Source organism: Paroedura picta, chromosome 1 (assembly GCF_049243985.1).
Source record: "Paroedura picta isolate Pp20150507F chromosome 1, Ppicta_v3.0, whole genome shotgun sequence".
Classification (NCBI taxonomy): domain Eukaryota; kingdom Metazoa; phylum Chordata; class Lepidosauria; order Squamata; family Gekkonidae; genus Paroedura; species Paroedura picta.
The window spans coordinates 138,192,202-138,217,857 of NC_135369.1; the positions used below are offsets into that span (position 1 = coordinate 138,192,202).

Below are 25,656 nucleotides of genomic sequence, written 5' to 3' on the forward strand. Positions count from 1 at the left end.
CACTCCCCGGAGGTGGGGAGGCAGTCGTCCCTGGCCCCAATCCACCGGGGCTCTCGCTCCACGGCCGATGCCTCAACCGACTCCTGCCGCCGCCCTCGCATCCGCCGCGGCCCGTGCCGCCTCCGCGGCTCGCGCTGCTGCTGCCACCGCCTCTCGCGCCACCGCTGCTGCCGCTGCCTCCGCTCCGGCAACGTCCGCCGCCGCCGCAGCCGCTCCGGCCGCTGCTCCAGCGCCTTCGGCCGCCCCAGCGCCTTCAGCCGCACCCGCGCCACCTGCGCCCTCAAGACCGCCGTCTTCTTCCTCCCGTCGCGCTCTCACCAAGGCTGCGGCCTCGGCCTCGGCTGCCGCCTGAATCGCTGCGTCCTCGCGTTCTCGTAGGGTGGGCAGATCTCCCAATCTCCGACCGCTGGGTTCGCGGGCGCCTCCGTGCACCTCCCGCAGCAGGCGTCGCGTCTCGCGTTGCTCCTCTGGATCCAGCCGACCCGAGAGGTCCTGTAGCCAATTGGTCACCTTGTCCAACTTGTGCTGCAGGTCACGCGTCTCACCGGCGGGCTCCAGCCCGTAGCTAGGCATTCCTAGCTGATCCGGCCACTGCTCATCCCCCGTCAGGCGGTCATATTTCGACAAACGCCTGCGCTCGGTGATGTGCCTTTCTAAGAATTCGGCAGGCCCAGGAGTCGCTCCCTCCACGGCTCTGAGCATGCCCGAGCTGTACGGACCCACACCGGCTCCATCGCTCTGGGAAAGGTCCCAATCCAGGCCCTCTCCCTGTTCCGTATAGGTGTTTCCTTCGTCCTGCATGTTGGCAGGCGAAAGGAGTTGTGAGATTTGACTTAATGTCAAACGTACAGAAAACTCACAACAGGCTTCTTAATTAAAGAAAGCTTTATTGGAAAAGTACTATACGCTAAGGACTGAAAAGTAAAATCTGACCAGAGTTCAGATTTGCCTCTGCTTATCAATACAATTCTCCCGCCCAAAACTTGACAGTTCCCAAGGGAGGGGAGACAAGAGAAAAGACATATGTGTAAGAAAAACAGGAATACATTCTCACAACCTTGAGGAGGTGACAACATTCCCGAGAGCCCACAACATGTGATAAGGTTAACATAACAAACTATTCACTTTTATAGCTAGCAAGGATACAGGGCCTGGAGCAAGCAGGCGCCAAGCAATATAAAACAATATAACTGACATGGAGGAACTCAAGCTAATTTATGACAGAGATTCTACAATCCTGACACAGCCTCATATAAAGCGTGTTACAATAATCTGTCCTTCAAAGATACTGAAACATGGATCAGTGTGGCCAGATCAGCCATCCGCAAATAGGGTGTGGGCCTCCTAATCAAATCTACCTGGAATAAGGCATTTCCAGCTGGAGACCAGGGGTCGAGCAAGACTCCCAAGCTTTTAACATTTGTTTGTCAGCGGCAGCTGCACATCACTGATGGTGGAATACACAATACCATTTAAAGCAGTAGCCCTTCCAGCCAGCATCACCGCTTTCTAATCTTCAGCTGCAACTTGTCCTGTCTCAGCCACTTGAACATCTTGTTCAGACAGTGGGCCAAGACCAAATCAGCAGCCAGTAAGGTAATTTATAGTTGTGCGTCCCTGTTAGCATTGCCTGCCAGACTGCTGCAGACTTGTGTGCATGATTAGTTAATACAACTCGTGCACCATCCTCTACTGTTTTCAATTTGGACTGCAGGTCCTGTAGATCTTTAATCTGATCTTAAGGCTCTGTTCATTGGCAAATATCTTCATGCTGGAAAGTTGCTAAGGCCAGCACAATGTCATTGCTCTGTGGGGATCCATTATGTTGATTCAACCATTTAGGATCAAGGAACTAGGTTTCTATGATGTTTCACTCTTAGAAGCTGATCTAATAATATAATTCATGATTCCAGCATCTCAGGGAAAAATGCAGCACATTAAAATGGAATTTTCTACTACTGTATTTTTTTTTAAAGAAGCGACTTGTTTTTAAGAATTGACATTAAAAGATCTTGGGATATGCTGACAATTTTACGGTGCTTATGATATTTTCCTTCCAGGCCATTGTGGTGACTGATGGAGAACGTATCCTTGGCCTTGGAGACCTTGGTTGTAATGGAATGGGCATCCCAGTGGGTAAACTAACACTTTACACAGCATGCGGAGGAATGAAGCCCCAGGAGTGTCTGCCAGTTATGCTTGATGTGGGAACTGACAATGAGGTAAATGCCATGCCATGCTGGTATGATCCTTTGATACATTTCAAAGGGAAAGCCTGCAGAATGCTGCAGTACTCTTTGCCTGCTGAACTGAAATGTTTAACATTCTCTCTAAGGAAAAATTTGGTTTTATGATGATAGATTGGATGAGTTGGTCTTAGTAACCAGTTGTCTTGCAGGAAGTTGTCTCTCCTCCGGTAGATTCGGTGGTGGTGCAAGCCAAATGCGTGAAGCACAACATAATGAAAGCTTCTTTGATGCAATTGTTAACGTACAATGAAGTTTCTGAAGGGATTTTGATGTATTTTTTAAGGTTAAAGAAAAGCCACAGGACATTTTGGTCCCTTTACTCCCACTCTATTTTCCTTATAGAAACAAGCTTTACCCACCTCTCTGAGAAGCCATGAGTCATGGTAGGTGGGGGGAAAAGATGTCTATTGTACCTGTTGTATTTATTCCCTTCAATGACTCACTATGTGTGTATATGATTTATATTGGAAAGTGCATGAGGGAAAGAGCAGCCACCACATGCTGTGATCCCAGTCTAGGAGGAAGAACAATAGGAACATGGAGTAAAGTAAAATTTTATAGCACCGCACAGGGGAGGATTTCTATAATGACTGGCTGCCTGTAAACTATTAGCAATGCATGCCCTCCCCATGGATACCTAGGTCCATGGATTGGGGTCATATGAACACTAAACAGATGTTTCTGCAAACTTGGGGAACTCCCCAGGTTTGTAGAAAAATCTAAAATGCTTTTCTTGGGAGGGACAGTTCTCTCAAAAGAAAAATAGCATTCACTGCCCAAGTGTAGAAACCTCTGGCAGTTGTCAGAGGAATTGGGGAGCCATGCTGGCTCCAGCAGTGGCAGCTGTGCAGCTTGGAGCTTTGCTTTGGAGCTGGCTATGGCTGCATATGCCAGGCTATGCAGGGCCCGGTGGTGGCCACATTGTCTAGGAGCCATGCTGGGCCTAGCAGTGGCAGGGCATAGTTCCAGGTAGTTGTAGCATAAGAATGGATAGCAAATGTGCTTATCTTTCCTTTCTTTCTGGGACTGGTAGTGAAAAGTAAGCACAAGGAATTAACGGACCTTTAAAAGCTGACTTGGATGGGCTAGGTTAAATCTTGGACGTTAAGCAGGATTAGCCTTTGTTGCATTTGCCATGTCGACTGCAACATGATGACACTTTCAACCAGTCTTCTTCTCCTACTCCCTCCCATTTTTCTATAAGGAGTAGAAACCAATAAAGCATCGTATTCAAGAGCCCTCACTTCACATACTGTTTGTCATCTTTTTCTTCACTTTCCTCTATAGAACATAGGTTATGGGAATTTAAACAGATATTTGATTCTGAAGCATAGAGTTATTCATCCATCCATCCATCCATCACTCCCGCCCTTATTGCTCATGGAGGTTTATATAGAACATAGGAGTAAGCATAGTATAATTCATAATATCAAGTAAAAACATAGTTTTATTGAGTAGAGGCTGCCAGGGGCAGGGAAGGCTGAAACAAATGAAAATTAGTGGGGTTGTGGGCGGAAAGGTGAGATGATCGCAAGAAAAGCAGAGAGACTATGGAGGCTGCTAGGGAAAAGGGAAAATGGTGAAGGAGTGGGCAGTGAGTTGTCCTCCACAAGTTCTCAGTCTTCCCTGTTTTATATACATATACTTTCCAAACCTCATTCATTGACTCAGTGTAAGGAAATAAGTTTAAAATAGAATGGCAAATATAATCAGAGGCGTCACTTTGTTTTGTTACAACAAAAATAGAGTCCAGTGGCACCTTTAAGACCAACAAAAATTTATTCAAGGCATGAGCTTTCAAGTGCAAGCATTCTTCCACACAGTTATGACAGTTATGATTTAACCTTGGACTAGGGAATTTCAGCCATTAAGCTGTTGTGAGTGCTGTTGACCACACTCTACTATGTAACTTCATCGAAGACAATGATAGACTAGAGGTACTTGAAATCTACATGAATGAAAGGCATTGTAGTATTTATTTGCTTTACGTTGGGCTAGGCAAAGAACAGGTTAGGTAGAAATATGAAGATCTCTCTTTAAAGGAAACAGCTTTAGCAATTGGTAATTTGTAGCAGAGAAGTGATGGGGGAGAAAGGAGGTACTTAACTCTTTCTCGGGTTGCCTTTTTTTTGCTGTGAGTCACCACTAAAATTTGCTTCTCTGCTCCCCTGGTTTAAAAGGTATGTTTGCCTGTGATTTGAACTCTGGAAAGGGGTATGTATGGTGATATGGAGCAGCCAACCACCAGGAAATTACTGGTTTAAGTATCCCGTTCTCTTCTCCGTTCCCTGCTGCTTCCCACCCCCAACTTCCCCTCCCCCTAGTGCTTAAAAAAAACACCCCAAACACATTGGTGCTCTAATATAGCACAGTTTAGACCCCTTACTTCAGAGGTCTTTAGAGTTGATAAATCTATTTGGTGAACTGACATTATTGGTTCTTCTTATTTGCTTTAAAAGATGTAAAAGAAAAGGTGATTTTCACATTTTTTGAAATATTAATGAGATACATATTTTCTGCCATTTATGCTCAGGATATTTCATGCTGAATTGAGTTCATAAAAGTTGATCAGAATCTTCCCAGAAAAAAATAGTTTGAAAAGATATAAAGTTACAAAGAGTGTGATCCAACTGTGAGACTGTATTGAGTGCAATAACACATGGACCCATCAGCCCACATATCAGTTGTAGTGTGTTTTATTACACAGTTGTACAGCAGGGAAATCTAGAGCTGAAATTATTTCCTGCTGTGTTTAATTTTTTTTTAGTGTTTGTTTTCCTCTTGGCACACAGTTTCATCCACTGTAATTTTTTATTTATACAAGTTGATATTTATTAAGTATCTACATGGGCTTATCCCATGCTCTGAAGGGAGGCAAATGAATGATAGATTAAGGTACATTCCTTTTCTTTTATGGCACTGGAATCCTGAACCTAAATACTTGTGATCTCATATCTGAACACAACAGTGATGAAACAACATTTTGAAACTCAGTGGTGGTGCATCTGTGGATGGGTACTGTTCCCTAAGCATTTATCTCCGTGAGCCAGAAGTCTTCGGACAGGCCTGATAATTAGTTCAACCCCAGCACTGTAGCTTGATTGAGTTGTTGGATGTGTCTGCCTGATGAATGACAGAAGGCTGCAGTAGTATGAAGTGTCACTGGACCATTTCCATATTCAGATACTATAAACTTCTGTGTAGGAACTCATCCAAAATGAAGAACCAGACAGAGACAGCTTGTGTTTTTTTTCTGCATAGTTCAGTATTCCTACCACCTAGGGCTGCTAGGTCTTGCCTGACAACCAGCAGGAGTTGTGTGTGTGTGTGGACTTACCAGAAGCAACGAGAAGGCTTTTCCTATGTACACCTATGTGACCTGGAAGTGATATCATCACATATGGAATGTCAGGGGGGTGCTCTGGTATTTGTGCAAAAATTTGGCTTCTATGCCAATTTTTTTTTGGGGGGGGGGGAAATACCAGACCACTGCTCCAATGTCCCAGATGTAATGACATAACTTATGGGTCACACTACCACCTTAGTTATCCTTTACAAATTTCAACATCAGTCATTGCTTTTTTTCCTTTTACAAGTTAATAAAAAATGGAACCCCACCCACCCACCCCTCATGCACATAGCAAACACCAAAACTCATAAAAAGAAACAATTATAGCTCTAGTACTGAGCAGGGGCATCATTTGTATCTGGGGAGAGAGAAACAAGGACGATTTTGGGCAGTTGGGCCCAGCACTGGCTGCCAGCTGGTCAGCTTTCAAGCAGCTTCCTGCAGCCTCCCCCCACCAGGCCTTTTGCAGCTCTCATGAGCTGAAGTGAGTAAGCACCCAGGAGTTTCCCTCAAGTGAAGTGGTCTTTTCAGACGCAGTGGTGTATTCCACTCCATAGAAGGCTTGAGGATCTCTTGAGTGCATCACGCAAAGACTGTAAACAAGGTGCTTTCATGTTGGCTTTCCCTCTTGAGGCTGTTTTTATCAGGAGGACTCATTCAGAGGCAGGTCTGACTCATCAGCCTACTGAGTCCTCCAGGGACTAGTAAAAGTCATCCCTAATCCTGCAGTAATTCAAACTCATAGGCAGAGGTTGACCAGTGCTGGGCTGCCAACTGTGACCTCTGGTGCTGTTCCTGTTCCTCCCTCCGGGCCCGCCGTCTCGGATATTTCAATGGCTCTACCAGCCTTGTGGATGAGGCTGGTGGCTGCAGGGCCACCATCCTGTTGATTGTATTGACTCACTCTGTGTAATCTGCCTGGAGTCCCAATGAGAAAGGCGGACTATAAATAGTATAATTTAAATACAAAAGAAAGAGCGAAGACCTTTGGCTGGTTTGCTGATATTTTGGCAGCAGTAAACAGACAGACCTTTACAAATTCTTCCTGTTTATTAATTTTGTACTCAGTGTAAACTTGCATTTTTTGGGAAGTGCACTTGGGCATTCCCAGCTATAATGTAGTAAAGGGTTATATTTGTATTTTAGCTCAGGGGTATCAGGAACTTAGAAGTTTAGTGGTAAATCCAGAATAAACAACATAAACATATATCAATTCCATGTTAACTGTAGCACAACAGCCAGTCTTTTATTAGCAAAAATGTGGCATTGAAAACAGCCTTTGACCAAGTTCTGTTTTTCCTTTTAAAAAGTATCAAAGTCCACTCTATGAATTCATAGCTTTCAGCCTCTCAGGCACTGTAAGTTAGAGTGTTCTGATGCTAAAGCATATGGAAAGATATCAAACAGAAAAGGGCAACTATCTGAAAGTGCAAATCTCTGGTCACGAGAATCAAATAGTAGCAGAAGTGGCCAATAAAAGCAGCATGAACCTAAATCAATTTTATATTTTCAACATTGGGTACAAAACTCATATTTTAAAATAAGGGATACCCACCTTCCCCCACACAAAGGCCTACCATGGATACTGGTCTAAAGTTGAGCACAACCATGTGATGGGCAGCTTATCAAGGTTTCAGCCCTTACATGGAGCCTTCTCTATCTGCTTCTGGTGGCATCAGATCAGAAGCAGACCAAATAGTGAGGAACAAAGGTGACAGAGGTTCAGTTAGCCTGACAGAGGTCTCAGGTTGGGTCTTTCTGTGTGAGTTAGTGTGTTTGTGTCTGTGTGTGTGTGTGAGAGAGAGAGAGCATTAAGTGCTGTCTAGGCAGAAGGTTCCAGGTTTAGGCCCTCAAAGGATATTGCTCTGCCTGAGATTCTCAGTACTTACGTCTAGATTGTTGATTCAGGACCAAACAATAGGTAAAGGTAAAGGTATCCCCTGTGCAAGCACCGAGTCATGTCTGACCCTTGGGGTGACGCCCTCTAGCGTTTTCATGGCAGACTCAATACGGGGTGGTTAGCCAGTGCCTTCCCCAGTCATTACCGTTTACCCCCCAGCAAGCTGGGTACTCATTTTACCGACCTCGGAAGGATGGAAGGCTGAGTCAACCTTGAGCCGGCTGCTGGGATCGAACTCCCAGCCTCATGGGCAAAGCTTTCAGACGGCTGCCTTACCACTCTGCGCCACAAGAGGCTCTTTCACCCCTAACATTTTAATTTTAACCTAAATATTTCTGAACTATGAGTTAGCAAAAGAATGGTCAGAACAGGAAGGGGTGTATTAATGCTTTCCCAGTCCAGTGCTTGTCTCCCCCCCCCCCCCATGAGAATGCAGTAAAAGCTTTGTCATCTGGCATTCATAGGGAATGGGATCGTTGAAGCTTATTCTTTGACCCACCCCTACCCAGAGGAATTCACAGTGACCAAACCCCTTCCCAAACTTTAGGGATTCCCCTCATTCCCTGAAACAAAGAGCCTTTCTACCCAGCAGGCAGACAGGTGAGTCAGCTGCCTGAGAGCCTTCAGGCATAGCTGACTCCTGACACCTAGAGGTAGACTGAGGGGGAAAGAGGTACCCAAAGATGGAGTCAGTTGGAAAAACAGCCAGAGGCATCAAGCTGGTCAGCTAGAGAGGTGGGAATGGGCGGTACCCAAAGATATAGGGGCATGGCTACTGAGAGGGAGGCTACTGAGCATTCTAGAGAATCGGATAGTGCATAACAAAACATTTACCATACATGCATCATTTTAAATCAGTAACGGAAGATCCCTTCACGACTTGTGTGCGGCCATCCCAGAGACATCTGGCAGGCCACTGTTCAAAACATGATAGTGGACTAGGTGGATCTTTTCTCTGATCCAGGATCTTAGGATCCAGCATCTTAAAGTCCATCAAGACTTTCATTTACTTCTTAAAACAGCGATAACAACTAATATTATCTAATGATGTATTGTGAGGGATGGATTCAATTTAAGTCTATTGTAGAACAAAATAAATATATCAAAGTAAACCTGAATTTAATGTATCCTGAGTTTTCCAAGCTAGCTGTCTCTATAAAGGCCAGGACTAGATATAATTTCTTTATTGTGGTGTAGTTTTTAAATGCTATATTTTGTTTCAAAACCACACTTCCTGTTTAATTTTGCCAAATGTGTTTCATCTTGAATCTAACTTTTGGCAGCTCAGTCTTCCCACATGTTTTTTATCTGCTATTCAGATTTCTTCTGGAGAGTGACATTCTGCCTTTCTGTGCTGCTTTTTCTTTTAACTGTGCACGGGAGAGTGCACTGCCATATTTCTAGAATCTACATACATATTTTAAAAAGTTGTTAACAGTTTAGACTGGTGAATCTGTTGGTGCATGGTACAAAGTAATGAAACACGGTTTAGTGCAGTAGCTAGTGTTTGAATGTGGGGAATCATAGAATCCTAGACTTGGAAAGGGTCATACAATATAGAATCCTAGACTTGGAAGGGGTCATACAAGCCATCTAGTCCAACCTTCTGCTCAATGCAGGAAAGCATCCTGGATAAGTATCTGTCCAGCTGCTGCTTGAAGACTGCCAGTGAGGGGGACATCACCACCTCCTTAGTCAATTCCACTGCTGAACTATGAAATTCTCCCCCCCCTCGATATTTAGCCGATATCATTCTACACATAGTTTAACCCCATTGCTGTGAGTCCTATCGTCTGCTACTAAGAGGAAGCTTTCCCTGCCCTCCTCCAAGTGACAACCTTTCAAATACGTAAAGACAGCAATCATGTCCCTTTTCAACGTCCTCCTCTCCAGGCTGAACATTCTCAAGTCCTTTAGCCTTTCCTCATAGGACTTGGTCCCCAAGCCCTGGATCATTTTCATTACTGTCCTCTGAATTCTCTTAATTTTGTGCACATCCTTTTTGAAGTGAGACCTTCAGAACTACACTCCAGGTGGGGTCTAACCAATATGGTATACAGTGGGACTATGAGATCTTGTGATTTTGATGTGATGCCTCTGTTGATAAAGCCCAAGATGGCATTTGCCTTCTTTACCATGGCATCACACTATTTGCTTGTATTTAGCTTACAGTCCACAAGTCCATCAAGATGACATTCATACACATTGCTACTCAGAAATGTATCTCCCATCCAGTATGCATGATTCTCAGTTTTGTGACCCAGATGTAGAACTCTGTACTTCTCCTTATTGAACTTGGGTTAGATTTCCTAGTGAAGGACAGAGCTTTTTGGTTGCCCTGCATGAATTGTGACCTCCTATTCTAGTGTGATTCTCTGAAGAGAAAAAATAGTGCTGGTCACTCTGCTGTTTCGTTTTTCCATTCAACAAAGATTTTATTGTATATAAATGTGAATTGCAACATCAGCTTCCACTTTTTGGGAACAAAAATGCTCCCAAATGGATGACCCTAATGATGACCTCAATGGGTTTTGCAACTACCTACTGTACCCAACATAAGCCAGAGACTATATAGCTCTTTTATATGCCTGCTTCATTCTGAGGGTGACAAATGCCTGGTTCATTGTATTGAGAGAACTGGTACATGACTGTGAAGGAAACATGCGCACTCAGGGGAATTGTAATATTTGCCTATTTTGATGAATTGGGCAACAATTTGGGATCACTATTTCAGTATACTAGAACCTTTAAGCAGTAATCCTAGATCTACCTTTAACCAGTAACCCTAGATTTACGAATTCAGCTTGTGTATGGTGATGTACAATTGCCTGTGTAGGTGTATGGTTGCATGTGGAGGTTTGGGAGCTGTGCCTAAACTGGCCCACAGCTTTGAAATGGGTGTTGGACTGAAAATTAGCTTCACATCAGCACTACACCAAAACAGCTTTGATGAGAATACTCAAAGGGAACTTGTGTTCTCGGGTTTTCCATAGAAACAAGAAGAGTACTTATGTTGCTTAAATTACTTTGGCAGTACTTTACAGGCAGCATACAGTAAATGTTGGAAGTTGGCACTACTAAATTAAAGTCCAAGTACTTACAAAAGTACTTATACCTGGCAGGTTATAAGTTGGATGGGAAATTATTCATCTTGAAAAGCACAGAGTCCCATGCTTATACAAAACAAGTTAGGATTCAGGCCACCAAAATAAATAAGTCTGCTGTTTGTTTAATATGTAATTTTAGAATCTGAAACCAGAAAATGTTAACATAAATGTGTGCATTTTCTAAATGTTTTGTATGTGGAGCTTGGCTATGTACTTTTTCTTCTTGAGCAAAGTAAAAACTAGAGAATATGGATGGGTAGGGGGTAGAAACACCACCGATGATGCTGAGTCCTCTGCCTTAGCTTGAACTCTTAATCCAAGGAGGACACAGGGGGTTTGCAGAGTGGCATAGCCCAGTAACTTGTCTTGCCCTTGTCTCGTGACTTACTTCTATACTCCTGGCCCTCACATTCCATACATCTGTCATCTATTTTTTTCTGTTCCTTGACTGCTTATTATCATCAACAATCTGAGTATTTTAGAGTAAAAGGAAGTTGTTGGGAACGGAAAGCAGCTGATGAGCATAAAGTCTTTAGCTTTCATATGACATTTGAAACATTGCAATGTATGGTGGTGATTGAGGACTGGGACACTAAAATGTGGTTGAAATCTACAGATCAGACCAGAATCATTTAGTAAGTGCCAGAAATCGCTTTCTGTTTTTAAAAGAAAAATTATAAGTGGGAATGGATCATAGAGCTACATGTAATTTGCAGTTTTACCACAATAGTTCAGCTGATGTTGTTGGTGATGAAATCACCATGTATAATCTCTGTGGAAATGAACAAGCACTCACCTACCTGCTATCTCTCTGGACCAGGCTTTCTCATCTAGAGTTTCATGAATATTTATATATATATAAATATAAAATCTGTTGAGCATTCATTGAGTGATATGACCATATATGGTTAGGTTGACCTGCCCTCCCCAATGGCTAATGATAGGCAGGAAGGGATCACAGGTAGGCATGTATAGAGCTATGCTTCCCAACCATATTCTGAATGATTATGCCACTTCTGAGGTTTCTTGAAGCCTGAGGACTGTTTCAGGGGATTCTCTGCAGTAAAAAAAAGAGAGAAAGGCTGCTCTGGACCCTCGTATGACACAAAAAAATCATCCTACTATCACATAATTTACTTCAGTATTCAACATGGGTAACCCCTGGTTTGATGGATAAACTGGAATGGAGATAATCATTTAGGAGTAGATACCAATTTCTTTTAGGCATGGTCTTCATGTAGAACTGGCAGCCTTAGCTCCATACTCAATGACTCCACAAGTGCCTTGGCAACCAACAGCAGCAAAGCAGGTCAGCCACAAGTCATAGGAAGTAACCCAGCAGCAAATAAATGAGAAGAACCCCTTAGTCAGCCCAGGAGGAATCAGAGACCACAGTGGTAGAGACCACAGTAGCAGCCAACCCCCCAAAGGAAGTGTTGCAGGAAGAGGTGTTTGTTGGGAGGAGAATCCATATGGATCAAACATTTGCCTCTTTTTAAGGCAAATAGGAGGGTTAATGGGGCAGAAGGTACAGAGACCCTGGGGGAGGAGCCATCAGATTCCACAGATCCCAATTGTTCTGTACAGGAGGGGGGAGCCAGGAGAGATGATGGTGGCCATGCCTTACAAAATGAGATGGGCAGCTGTGGGCTGCAAGGTGGCTAAAAGGAATGCAAAAGTTGGGACTGTCCTCTCCCAAGATGACTTATGGCAATGTCCTGGGCAGGCTGCAGAGAGGGAGAAGGGATGAAGGGCCACTGGGAGGTTAAATGTGCTTTGCCACTCAAAACAGCTCACCTGGCCACCTAGGATTGCTTACCCACCCATCCCTCCCTGGGTTTATTGGGAAGAATGCATATGGGTAATGGCAGGTTGTTGTTGCTTTGGGGGAGGGTACCCTGTTGTGGGACATGCATGTTATGTGTCACTTCCAATGGTTTTTGCTTCATCTACATGTCACAATCTGGGGACGGTATCAAGAAGAGGCCAGATCCATTTTGGGAAAATTGTTCTGCATGCCCATTTTTCTGGTTTCTGCGGATTCCCTGAATGGATCTTGGGGTGAATGCTTTCAAGGAGCATGGTCATTTCAGAGGCTGCCACTGGGTTGCCCCCATACTTAAGTGGTTACCCTTATGCTTAAGTAGCACTTTGTGGCAATTGTCCTTGTGGAATTTGACATTGTGCCATCCTGTGATTGCTCCCCAATCCAGCAGATGGGCTGGAGTGGGGCAGGGCACATTGATTGGCCTGCAGGTCAGTCGATGCCAGAATCCAATTTGCTCTTTTCTGTGCCAAGGCTTCTTACAGCTGCAACCAATAAAAGTTGTGGCTATTTTTATTCCAAAAGTTGAGAGTGATTGAGTTTATCGAGGGGTTGCATAGGAGGAATGATTCACCTGTGCTGCCTGCATATTGTTGTCTGCATGTCTAGAGTGTTGACACTTGAATTTTTTGGTAGCTGCAGTTTGGTCTACATTACGACAGACTTACTCTTATACTGGAAATTGTAATTTTAAGGAATATGAGATGCTGAGGAAAGTTGGCAAACAGTCTAATGTTCTTAGCATGAGATCTGTGCAACAGAGTTCAGGGGTCCTAGTAAGCTCCTGAAATATCTCTTTTAAATCCACAGTGATGATTTTCTCCTTCATGACAAAGCGACAATGGATTTACTTTCAAATTCTGGTGGCTGTTAAAACACTCTCAGCTATCCTGTTCCTCAGAACTGCTTTTTAACAAATAGCAAATATCATTTCAGAGGGGGAAAAATGTCTTGACAGTACTTGTCTTTGGTTACCTCTGTCAAGACGTTTTGACCAAACTGCTTGCATGTTTGAGTTCACAGCACCATATATTTTTAGTTATTTGGTTTTTAACAATAGCAATGGATGGGAGGGTGATTGTGTTAAGTCTAATTCTGAAAAATGAGCTGCTGCTGGCTGTAGCTTTAGCTCCTGACGGGCACATTTATTAAAGACAAGCCCATGGAAGGCTCACAGATGAAACATTTTTCACTTGACCCAGGCATCCTGTGCTGATGATGGAGTGAAAAGAGAAAGACAGAAAGTATGCTTCACACTAACAGAGATTCTCTGTTCCCATCTTTCTTTTTCTCACAGTTGGAAACAATGGAGGTAGGATGGAGGCACCTCCTTTGGGTGCCTCTAGAATTGAACCTCCTGGTACAGTCTTTTTGAAACTTGGGAGTTCATTTGAGGAGAGGCTCCAGCAGCTGCCCTGCAAATTTGGTGTCTCTACCTCAAACCCCCACCTTCCCAAACCATAGAACAGACAAAAAGGCAAAACGTCCTATTGACTCTAATGGGATCATCTGTAACCGAGCGGTATAAATAAAAGGCTATGGGGGGTAGGGGTGGGCCCTGTCCGCGATGGGCAAGGGGGCACATTGGCACCCCCTCCCGTGGACCCCGGGGAGCACGCCGCTTGCATCGCTGACAGAGCAGCTGTGCTTCCCGGGCCGCCTGGAACCTTCTGCACCTGTCCACGTCAACAAGGAACCCCGCGCCTTCCCTCCACTGCCGCTCCCCCCCAAACACCCACCCAACCACCCATATCTACCCCTACCTATTCCCATGTGCCCCCCCACAACTTGTCCCCCCTCACCATCCCGGCTGACCCTTCCCCCCTCCTTCCCCCCATTCCTTTACAGTGCACCTTCCTTCCTTCCTTCCTTCCTTCCTTCCTTCCTTCCTTCCTTCCTTCCTTCCTTCCTTCCTTCCTTCCTTCCTTCCTTCCTTCCTTCCTTCCTTCCTTCCTTCCTTCCTTCCTTCCTTCCTTCCTTCCTTCCTTCCTTCCTTCCTTCCTCTCTCACCTTTCTGCCTCTTTCTCCCCCTCTCCTTTCCTCTCTTCCTGTCTTTCTGCCTTTCTTCCTTTTTTCCTTCCTTCTCTCCATCCATCCATCCATCCCTTATTCTCCTTTCTCTCTCCCATCCATCCTTTTCTCTTCTGCCTCTCTCCCATTCTCTCTTCCATTGCTTACTCTCCTTCTCCCCTTCTCTTTCTCTCTCTCACTTTCTCTCTCTGTCCTTCTCTCTCTCTCCCCTTCTACCTTTCTCTGTGCCTACCTTCATTGCTCCCCTCCCTTCACGGCCCTCCAGCACCCACCCACTGCCCGCTAGCCTCTGCTGTATCATCTGAAATACCTGGAGATGTTGAGGATGGAGGCTGGGGAGAGTAACAAGATCCACTTTCTGATTTCCCATTTAATTCTCTATTCTTAACAGGTCTCTTTGCTTAGGTTATTATGGGTCAGTGAAAGGATATGGAAATTCCCTGAGTGATATATGTGCTATAAATGGCTAGCTGTTCTGAAGGGACTTTTAACTGAGCTCCTGTTTAATAATGCCCTAAAGAACTGGCCTTCTGGGTATTTATTTTTTCTTGGACTTTATGAAACCAAACAGTCAGCACTGTAGGACTAAATAGTCAATAAACTATAAAAACCTTTTGAAGATAATTTTAGGTTATTATAATACCAGAAAAGTCAGTGATAAGTGAATCAGCCTGAGACAATTTTGTATAGTCCATAAACTCAAGTTTGTGCTCTCATCTCAATAGTTACAGACAAAATATCTCTACTAAGAAAGTAGCTGGGAAAGCTGCACTATATTTATGGTTTAAACTTCCTTTTAATGGCCCAGCAGTGCATAAGACTGGACGCAAGGGGTCCCCCTTTGGCTTGGTGCCATAAAGTACTACACTGAAAATGCCTCCCTGTCCTCAGGTATGAAAAAGTGTTATGCGAGTTTTCAGCTGCTGCGTGGGTAGAGAGAGGAAATTCTTGTATCTCTTTTATGTAAAATGTAATGTCTGTTTGACTTTGGCTTCCTGGAAGCACTTGGTAGTGTTCGAAGGATACCTGCAGCGCAAGTGCAGCTGCTGTGTTGTAATGCTTCATTTGTACCTCTAGGTACCTGGAAACTGTGCTCACATTCCAAACATAAAGACACGATTAAAAAGCCAAGAAAAGCTTGCAAATGTAGTTACTTGGATTATTCTTATTCCCTGGTGGTAACAGCACTTTGTAATTCTGATTTCTGCTGCCCTATTTCTAGCATAAATTACTAGAAAACAAGAGTAGGTAGGGTCATCAACCTGCAGTTGGGTCCAACAGATATCCTGGAATTCCAATTGTGCTGTAGAAATCCGTTTTCCTGGAGAAAATGGCAGTTTCGCAAGCTGGACTTCATGTTGTCATACCATATTGAGGTCCTTCCCCTCTCCGAGGCTCCATCTCCAAATCTTATGGAATTTCCCAACCTGAATTTGGCAACCCTAAGAGAAGGGGACTTAATAACAGTTTTAGACCATAGATCACTAATCACTCACTGGAAATACATCATAAACATCAAACTGCTGCTAATATATGTATTTTGCTTGGATACAATTTGCATATTTTGCAAGACACTAGAAAATGGCTACTGTCTTAACATTGTTTGCACTTGTGCAAAATGACATTCCTAAAATGTGTTTTCTTGTTTCAATTTGGTCTCTTTGTGTTATAGATCCAGCTCTGAATATTTGTGATCACAAATCCTCCTATTTATTTATTTGGAAAATTTCTAGAACTAAAATGAGAAGTACAAAAAAGTGTTATATTGGAATATCTAAAACTGTTGGATCTTCTATTTTCATAACTGGTGACAGTAACCTGTTTAGCCATTGTCTGAAATGTCCAATATTTTGCAAGATGCTTATTGGATTGTCGTACTATCCTGGGAAAGTAACATATTTTCCTCAAACAAATGGGTAACATTTTATCATTATCATATGTCATTTCTGAAATAGATTAATTGTGAAAATGCCAGAGCCTGATTGAATTGGCATCCAGGAGCTAAATTAGAACCAGACACACAGTCATTATTTTTGTTTAGTATTTCTATAAGTGATTATAATGGGTTGCTTTTTTCACCAAAACAATGTACTTTTCATACACTCTGGGAATTCTTCTGAAATAATCTTTATTGCTTTATAAAGCGATATCTAAATTAAATGATACCTGAATGGTTATGCAATTAACTTACACTGTTGAATGCTGTTTGATCCTCAGTCAAGAAAGCCTAGATTGTGCAGGGACTGGATTTTTTGGATAAGAATGTAAAATTAAAGCTATAAGCAGGGCATTTTTTCCTCACGAGCCTAGATCTGTGCATGCCTACTTCTGCTGCTTCTTGATATTTTTCTTCCAGGGGTGTCACATACTAGCATTCCATATCATCTCGCAACAGGCTCTGCAAATATGTCTTGCCTTTTGAAGGATGAAGGGAACCCTATAGTAAAATATGAGTTTATTCTATGTCCCCTTCCCATGACGAAAGCCAAGAAGTACAAAATGGGCTGCACAGTTTATAACAGTTGTACAGAAGGAAAAAAAATCCACTGTGTAAAGACATTCTTATAGCTTTTAAATAGATTTATAGTATTACTATGTTTTGTTTGTGTTTTCAAAGCACTGGATAAAGCTTTTCTCTATACTGTACAAATTCTTATTGTGTTGCCTCTTCCCATGACAGTATATATAAATTCTAATTTCAAACTGGAAGTGATAGGGTAGGTCCAGCCATCCTCCGAGGATCCTTCCTTTAGTTGAGGAAAGAGCACTTAAGTTGGAGGAAGTCTCCGTAGTCCAGAGGAAGGCTCCAAACTTTGCTCAGGGCAGTGGTAGGCCAAAAGGTAGGTTTCATCCCAATAGCTTGGATCCTAAGCAGAATGATCAAAGTTCTCAACCTTCCTAATGCCGTGACCCTTTAATACAGTTCCTCATGTTGTGGTGACTCCCAACCAAAAAATTATGCTTCTTTCACAGAAATGAAACCGAAACTGACCAATGGTGTGAAGATCCATTGTTAATGATTGCATATACATTGTTTTTTTCGCCAGTGTTTCTCAGTTCAACTGTGCCTCTTGTCCCACCATGCTGATCTCACTCTTTTCTGCTGCTCCAGACAAACTAACGTTCTACCCTGCAAGGCTGTTGGGTGGATGGTGCCCCCCAGCCAACCTGCTTGCCCTGATATGACCTCTCTGAAAGGGTTGTTTGACCCCCCAAAGGGGTCCCAACCCCCAGGTTGAGAACCACTGCATTGGAGGAAGTCAACCTCTCTACTTCCTCCTCTCGTTGTAGCTTTCTTGGACCTAAAGGAACCGTGTAGGGGGCAAACTGAGAATCTTCAGCAGGAGAAGAGAATCAGCAAATTGTGATCCTGTCCCCTGTAAATGGAAAGGCCATCCCATTGGAAGAGGCGCTCCCATTCAGTCAGAATTGAATTATAAGGTCCAAGGCATAGTGTGTGTGTGTGTGTGTGTGTGTAAACTTTGAGACCCAACTACCTGAGGGATCTACAATCTCTGTTGTACTCGTCTTTCTGTTTTTCATCACTGTCATTTTAAGTTGTATATCCCATATAAAATCTGGAACTCTGAGAGTTGTTAAACTCATAAGATTCATGCTTCATTCTGTATAACTTTATATAGCATCTTATTGTGATCTTCATCCACATGATCTGCTCTGTTGCTAAAACCATAAACATTGCAAACCAGCTTAAATCTCTACAGACATGCTCTTGATTTAGAGTAAGACAAAATTATAATGTGCTTAATTTATCTTACTCTATACTTTTTCACATTTAACAGGTGTTGCTAAACGATCCTTTGTATATTGGACTGAAACATAAACGAATCAGAGGCCAAGCTTATGACAACCTTCTAGATGAATTTATGCAAGCTGTGACTAACCGGTAACTGCTTATAATTGTATTTACATTGTATAATGATATAGAATTCCACCTTTTCAGGAACAAAAATGTAGCAGCTAGGAGGAGATATGTCTTTCTTTATTTCAGTTCTTTAAAATGTTATAAAATGCAGTTGATACATAGAATCATAGGGTTGGAAGGGACCACCAGGATCATCTAGTCCAACCCCCTACTGAATGCAGAAAATTCACAACTACCTGCCCACCCACAGTGACCCCAATTCCATGCCCAGATGATGCCCCCCCCCCCAAAATCCCCGAACTCCCTGACCAGTCTGGCCTGAAGGAAATTCACCTCCCAACCTCAAAGTGGCAATTGACATTTCCCTGGGCATGCAAGAAAGGGCCACAAGAGCCAAGCACTGATACAGTCCCTTCTGCCCACTCACTTGTAATCTGCCTAAGTTCACAGAATCGACATTTCTGTTAGATGGCTATATAGCCTCTGCTTAAAAATTTCCAAAGAAGGAGAACCCACGATCTCCTGAAGAAGCCTATTCCACTGAGGAACAGCTCTAACTATCAGGAACTTCTTCTGGATGCTTAGCTGAAAATTCTTTTGAATTAATTTTATCCCATTCGTTCTGGTCTGACCCTCTGGGGCAACAGAAAACAACTCTGCTCCCCTATGTGACAGCTCTTCAAGTACTAGAAGATGGCTATCATATCACCTCTTAGCCATCTTCTCTGTAGGCTAAACAGACCAAGCTCTCTCAACCTTTCCTCATACATCTTGGTTTCCAAACCCCTCACCATTTCCGTTGTCCTCCTCTAGGTTCAGCATCATGTTTCTTATAGAGATTTCCAAAGTAGTTTCCCCAGATAGCTGCTGGCATAGGGACCATGGTTACCCCAATTATTTCCTTCCATAAGGATTTAATAGCCTGGTGCTTTTTCTTTTTTAATGCATTTGTATATTCCTTTTTAGATCAGGAAAACAAAGGTTTCTTAGTAGTTTATTTTGTTGTCTAAAAAGCCTGTATTATGGTGTGCTCAGTGTTGTTTTAACACAAATGTACTTACATAGAATAGCAATAGCAACAAGATGTCCCTGAAAACATGGCAGTTCTTATTATATTAGGAAAAATTCTGCTAAAAATAATTTGCATTGAAGGAAAACAGGATGGGATGAGACAGCCATTATGATGAATTCCATTGCTAACTTCTTGGAAACTTGTTCATTATGTATAATGGCAGACCCAGGAAATAAGAACCATTTCATATTTTGCAAAATTAGTGTATAATTATCACTATTTGTACAGGAATTGTAGGGAAACCCATATGGAAATCTTTATGTGTGATGGCTGCCCATTGTTGCCTTTTTTCCTAAGCAGAAATGTGATACACCTGAATAAAGAAGGAAATTATAACCAGTAACAGTTTGTTTCAATAACAGTGGGTGCATATACACCCACAGCACAACAAAACAAAACAAAAACAAAAACAAAAAACAAAACAAAAACAAAAAACAAAACAAAAACAAAACCCAGCACAGAACATAACAAAAACTCTTCAGTCATCACTCACTATAATTTATATACAAATTTCCTGTAAATGTTTATGCATAAGCCTTTCCTTATAGCCTCCTTAGAAAGCTTATCCTGAATAGGAATGCTGTGAATTTCACAGTAAACATGTCTGGCAGTCAAATATACCCAATTTGACACAAACAGACTGTGTTTGTGTCAAACACACAAGTTCCATGAAGCAACTTGAGCAGCTGCTGAAAAGGTTTGCAGCTGCCCATTTGTCAGAAGTCAATTTACAGCTGATTGGGGGTTCAGCTAGGAGTCAGCTTTTTGGTCTCTTAGCATTTTGCTGATTCCTGAACTTGTTGCATTGGGTGGAATAAGAAGGCATCTTATAGTGATGAGCTATCAGCTGGGAATGGGCTTCTGATCCCACCTCAGAGAACTTGCTACACATTATTGAACAGAAGCTCATTCCCACCTGATCCCTTCTCAGCTGGGAGTCTGCTTCTGATGGCTGCAAGTAGACATGAACATGTTGTAAACAATTGAACAGCCCACTGTTTAATCAGCTGCCTGATGGCCACTGGTGAACCAGCACATGAAACTGGCAGGTATTAAAGCATCCCTAAACCTCCCACAATTTTAATAATTGATTTTAAGTATAGGCTAAGATCATTAATATGCATTTTATTTAGAGAAACTATATAATGCCTCTCTGTTGACATGGTTCTCAGAGCTGCCAATTAGGATCTAAAATGAGAACGAGGTGGGGTGCAGGGACGATATGCTGGATTAGTACCAGAGCATAAACAACATAAACATGTGATTACCCCATAGTTCCGCAGGATATCTAATCAATGGTTTTGCAAAAAAAAAAAAATTGGTCCCCAATTCCTGTCAGAAATTTTATCACTATTATTTTTTTAAAACCTGTAAACTTTTTATTGCATTAAGATATTTGGATATTTGTTACTCAGCCACTGAATAGGTTGTGTTTCCCTGCTTTCCATTATTCTTTCTCAAGGGGAAATGGAAAAACTTATTTATTCACATTTATGCAACTGAAAGGCAAGTACATATTGCAACTTGGGTTTCCCCCCCGTGTTGAAGAACAAGTCCATCTGGACAATAGTTTAATAAAAATGCACAGGTTTTAGATGACAGCTTAATTTAATATTTCATTATAGTATCACAAAACTTGCCATTAATTTATTCGAGTGGCACAGTTTTTTCTTTGGGCAAGCAAATGTATGGGCAAGAAATGGAAATCATGAAGGAAACAGCTGGGTTGTACAGCAACTTCATTAGCAACTAGTTAAATACCATTAAAAACTAGAATAGTCAGATCTGGGACCCATTCTGGACTATTCACAGCTAACACTGGCTGCTCTATTGTTTGTTCTTGGGAGGTCTCATGGAAGTCATTATCATATCACTCTGTGGAGGAAGCCTAGATTTTGGACAACATAGAAATGGGTGATCATGGGTACTGCCAAAAAATGGCAAATGAGACAAAATTATGCAAAGCTGGGAAGTTCAAGGTAATATATTGGATCCAGTGATCCAGTTGTGCAAAGTCCTCATGTCTCCTCCATTTCCCCCCTCCCTTCCAGCCGTCCTTTTCACTCTTGAGAAAGTTGATTCCAAGAGTCATGGGATATGCCTAAAGTAATAACCATACATGTTGGTTTCCATCTAAACATTAGACAACCAAATGGATGACAGCTGTTCTCAGTGGCAGAGCTGAAAAAGCAAGATATATTTCTCACTGCTTATTTGGCTGGAATATTACTTGAACTTACAATTTATCTTTAATATTTCAATAAATTCTTCAGTGTATGGAACTGCTGTAGTGAAGTCACCTTTACTAGATCAAAAGGTAGTACAAGAACTTGGCCACATTTAAAGAGAAAAGCACAGTCAGATTAAAAATGATAGTTTTACATGACAAAAATTTGAGTTGCCTTCTGAACAATGGTGCTCAAGAGTTTGTTGTTTACAAAGTTTGCTCTGTATTAGACCAATTATGACATATCACTATTGTTTCTGACTTTCAGCACTGGAAGTTTTCATTTGTGCTCTCAGAATGTGAACGGAGTTATTTGTTGTATTAATGTGTGTGCTCTTTAGCAACGAATTTATCATTAAAGCATGAGAAGTAACATACATTGCAATTTGCAAAGCATAGCAAGAGAGACATAACACATTTCCTAAAATGTCAGACATCCACAATTTTATGATGAAAGGCCAAGTAGTTTACAAAGTTTGGTCTTTAATAATTTTAGATGTACTTTTGAGGCGCCTAGCATGCTACCCACAGAGAGGTTTTTGAAATGCAGGGTGAAATAGTTGTGGACAAAAGGTTGAATGTCTGGGTAGCTCACATACTTTCCCAGTAATTATGAAAAACAGAAGATAGTGCAGTGTCTGTCTATTTAAGAGCTGTATGGAATAGTAATTTTTGGTAGGACCATCGCACTATACAAAGGTGAAGGGTCTCAGGTTTGGGGGGGGAGGTGAATTTGGGTAGTAAATAACATTGCCTTATCTTACGGGCAACAGGAGAGGTAGAAACCAGATAATGATTTGGGATCTAAAAGTGCTCTTAGGTTGCCCTGACAGTACTTATGCCCAAATATGTCTCTGTAGCCAGCCTTTAATTAGAGGTTTTCTCTTACCAGTTTTTCATGGTCTGCTTTTGTTTTATGGATAGGTTTTATATTGGTTTGTTTTTTGCTGTTTATTTCCAATGGTTTGCTTTTAATATCCAATCCCAGCAGGTTTTTAATATTGTAATATTTTAATTGTAAGCCATCTTGAGTATAGAATCATAGAATCATAGAATCATAGAGTTGGAAGGGGCCATACAGGCCATCTAGTCCAACCCCCTGCTCAACGCAGGATTAGCCCTAAGCATCCTAAAGCAAACATTTGTAGAACTCTGAAGAGGTAGCACAGAAATACCCTAAATAAATCCCAGTGGAGCCGCACTTCTCTGTATAGGAAAGGTGAGGGGCTTTCCGCATTCGTCCAAAATAGCACAATGGTTACTAATTGAAATCGCTACAGTTTTGCCATTATGCACAACGTTGTTGACAATCTGCAACACTCCTGAAACCGATCTGCAAAAAGCGCTTCGTTGTAGCGCTTCCAGGGAAATCCCAAAAAGTGGATTCACCCTCCGGAAAGCGCTACACTCCTGCAACCAATCTGCAACACTAGCGGGAAAGTTCTGTGCGTTACCATTGTTGCGGTTTCTGCAAAGTCCCTCCCCCTGGCTCTCTCCTCTGATCTTCCGGCGAAGCGATCACCATTTTTTTTTCCTCCGAGCGAGCGGAGATCAACGCACCAGTGAGCCTTCGTTTACCCAGCGAGGCTTCCCTGGCTGCAGACCCTCTGTTTAAAGTCACCAAGCACAAGCCCGTTTGCTGGTTTATTTTCACTTTATTTTCACTTTATTTTCACACTGTTTTCGGCCGAAAATCGCGCCCGTGAGGGGGGGGGGATTTTTTTTTTCACTCGGGGGGAGCTTGGCAATGATGAAACGGCAGCTCAAACACCACCTGCTAGCTGGATGGGTCTCTCCGTTGCAACGAATCAATGCATATTTGTTGCAACGGGTGTGTGTTTTTGTTTTTTTTTAAACTTCCTTAAAGGGAAAGGGGCTGTTTGGGAGCATGATAACGGCCGCCCATTGGCTGCTTGATGGCCAGGGGCGGGACACAGCTTAGCAATAGCGCTTCCTGGCTAGCAATTTTTGCAGAGACTGGAACCCTGTGGGAAACGATAGAAACGCAACTGGATTCCACTACAAAGGCAGGTATGCGTTACGCCGAATTCTACTATTTAAAATGGCGATTTTTCATTCAGCAAACAATTTGCTACATGGATCCCGGTGCGGAATGGCCCTGAGTTTTGCCTTTCCACAGCAGACCCCCCACCCCTGTAGCTATATCCCCAAATCTCCAGGAATTTTCTAACTCCAACTTTGGTACCCTCCCATGCTTTCTGAGAGTCCCCTGATAAAAATGGATGATGAGGCAGTATGAGGCATAAAGGTTGCATTCTGCAAATTCCATTCTGTTTGCCATACTTTGGATTTGATTCAGTAGTTTTTGCATATTATAGTTTGTTTAAATATGCAGTAATATCAGGTGGGTCGGGATTAGTTTATGAAGAAATGCATTTTCTCTTTGGAGGATTGAATCTAACAAGATGTACCTCAGCCCACTTTCATACAAATGTTAATAGATCTAACCGGAGAGATAATGGGTGAGTAAAGCTCTCTTCCTTCTCCAAGCAGGGAATAGAGATTTAAATATTTGAGAAGCTTCAGGAAGGAAACATTTGTGGAATCTTCAGGAAAAGTATCTCCAACCAGCCTGACCTGGCCAGTGGGTGATAAAAGAGAGGCAATAAAAACTCCTTGCAGCAAGGAAGAGGTCTCTTTTGTGCAGGGTCCATTAGAGGAGACAGCTCTTAAAGGAGATCTGGGGAAGGCAGCCATTTGAACATGTGCTCTCCTGGACAGCTGGAAAAGCTTCAAGGAAATGGAAAATCTGTAGAAATCTGTAACTTCCTATTCTAAAGGAGCCTGTCTTGTATTTTGACATCTGATAGGGCATGTATAGAGAGAGGGACAGAGAGATTTTGTTTTACCCATTTCTTTTGGATCCCTTGCATAATCTGGTGCCATGCTAAACGTATTTTTTTTTAAAAATAAATACTTTATAACTTTGGATACAGATAGTAGTTCTCCGTACCACATAGACCTCCACCATCTCGGACACACTATTGTAAAAGGCTTGCCAGGTGAAAGGCTGGCAGTTGGTAAGTGGCCATTCGTCCAGGGGCACACATGACAGTCAACTGTGCCTGTGGAGACCAGGCATTGGGTAGTGGGAAACACAGAGGCAAGGCCTCAAAACTGGGAAGGGAAGCTGGGAGTCCTGACCTTCTCAGCAGGTAATTCTGTACAAAGGTCAGTTGGTGGTGGTGAGTTTACCTGAGAAAGAGACAAGCCTCTCCAAATGTTGGGAACCCTGCAGGATGGGACAGGTCTGTTCCACTACAAGCTTTATAAGCTAGTTAGGAAAGGAAGAATGTACCATGTTGATTTAAATCTAGTCTTGTGGCAGTCCTAGAAGTGATGCTGAGATATCTTCTTATTGGTATGCTGAAGAACCGCTTGGCTGAGAAAAGGCAGTCATTTCTGAAAGGCAAAGGAAATTTAATTACTTGACTGATTTATTCTCTGGTAGTACTGGCATCAGTAACATTCATGACATTTCTTAGAAAACCACACATCAGTCTCTGCTTCTGAATTTATAATTGCAGTGATTTATGCAGAACTGTAAAGAAAATTGGATCTGAAATGCTAGAACATGCACTGTAGTCATGCCTGCTACACTATACAGATCTATTTAACTGATACTTGGACATCCACAATTAGGTTGCCTGATCCAGGTTGGGGAATTCCTGGAGATTTTGGGGGTGGAGCCTAAGGGCGAATAGTTTGGGGATAGGAGTAACCTCAGTGGGGTATTGTGTTTTTGAGTCCATCCCTCCAAAGCAGCCGTTTTCTTCAGGGGAACTGACTCTAGTATGGAGATCGATTGCAATTCTGGGACACCTCCAGGCCCTACCTAGAGATTGACAACTTTATCCATAGTGAAGCTAGCTCCAAATTAAGTCCATATAAGGCCCTCATGCTGTGGTGGTGGTGGAAAGTGCCACCAAGTCATAGCTGACTTATGGTGACCCTGCAGGGGTTTCAAGGCAAGATATGTTGGTTTGTCATTA

The 25,656-nt window shown here is 42.6% G+C and overlaps 1 protein-coding gene across 1 annotated transcript in view; it reads left to right on the forward strand.

The window, feature by feature from the left end:
* ME1 (malic enzyme 1) overlaps positions 1–25,656 on the forward strand; it is a 158,978-nt gene that overhangs the window by 67,119 nt on the left and 66,203 nt on the right. The window contains exons 5-6 of the mRNA XM_077305719.1: positions 2,061–2,222; positions 18,262–18,365. Of these exons, the coding sequence (XP_077161834.1) occupies positions 2,061–2,222; positions 18,262–18,365 (266 nt within the window). The remainder of the gene's footprint in view (positions 1–2,060; positions 2,223–18,261; positions 18,366–25,656) is intronic.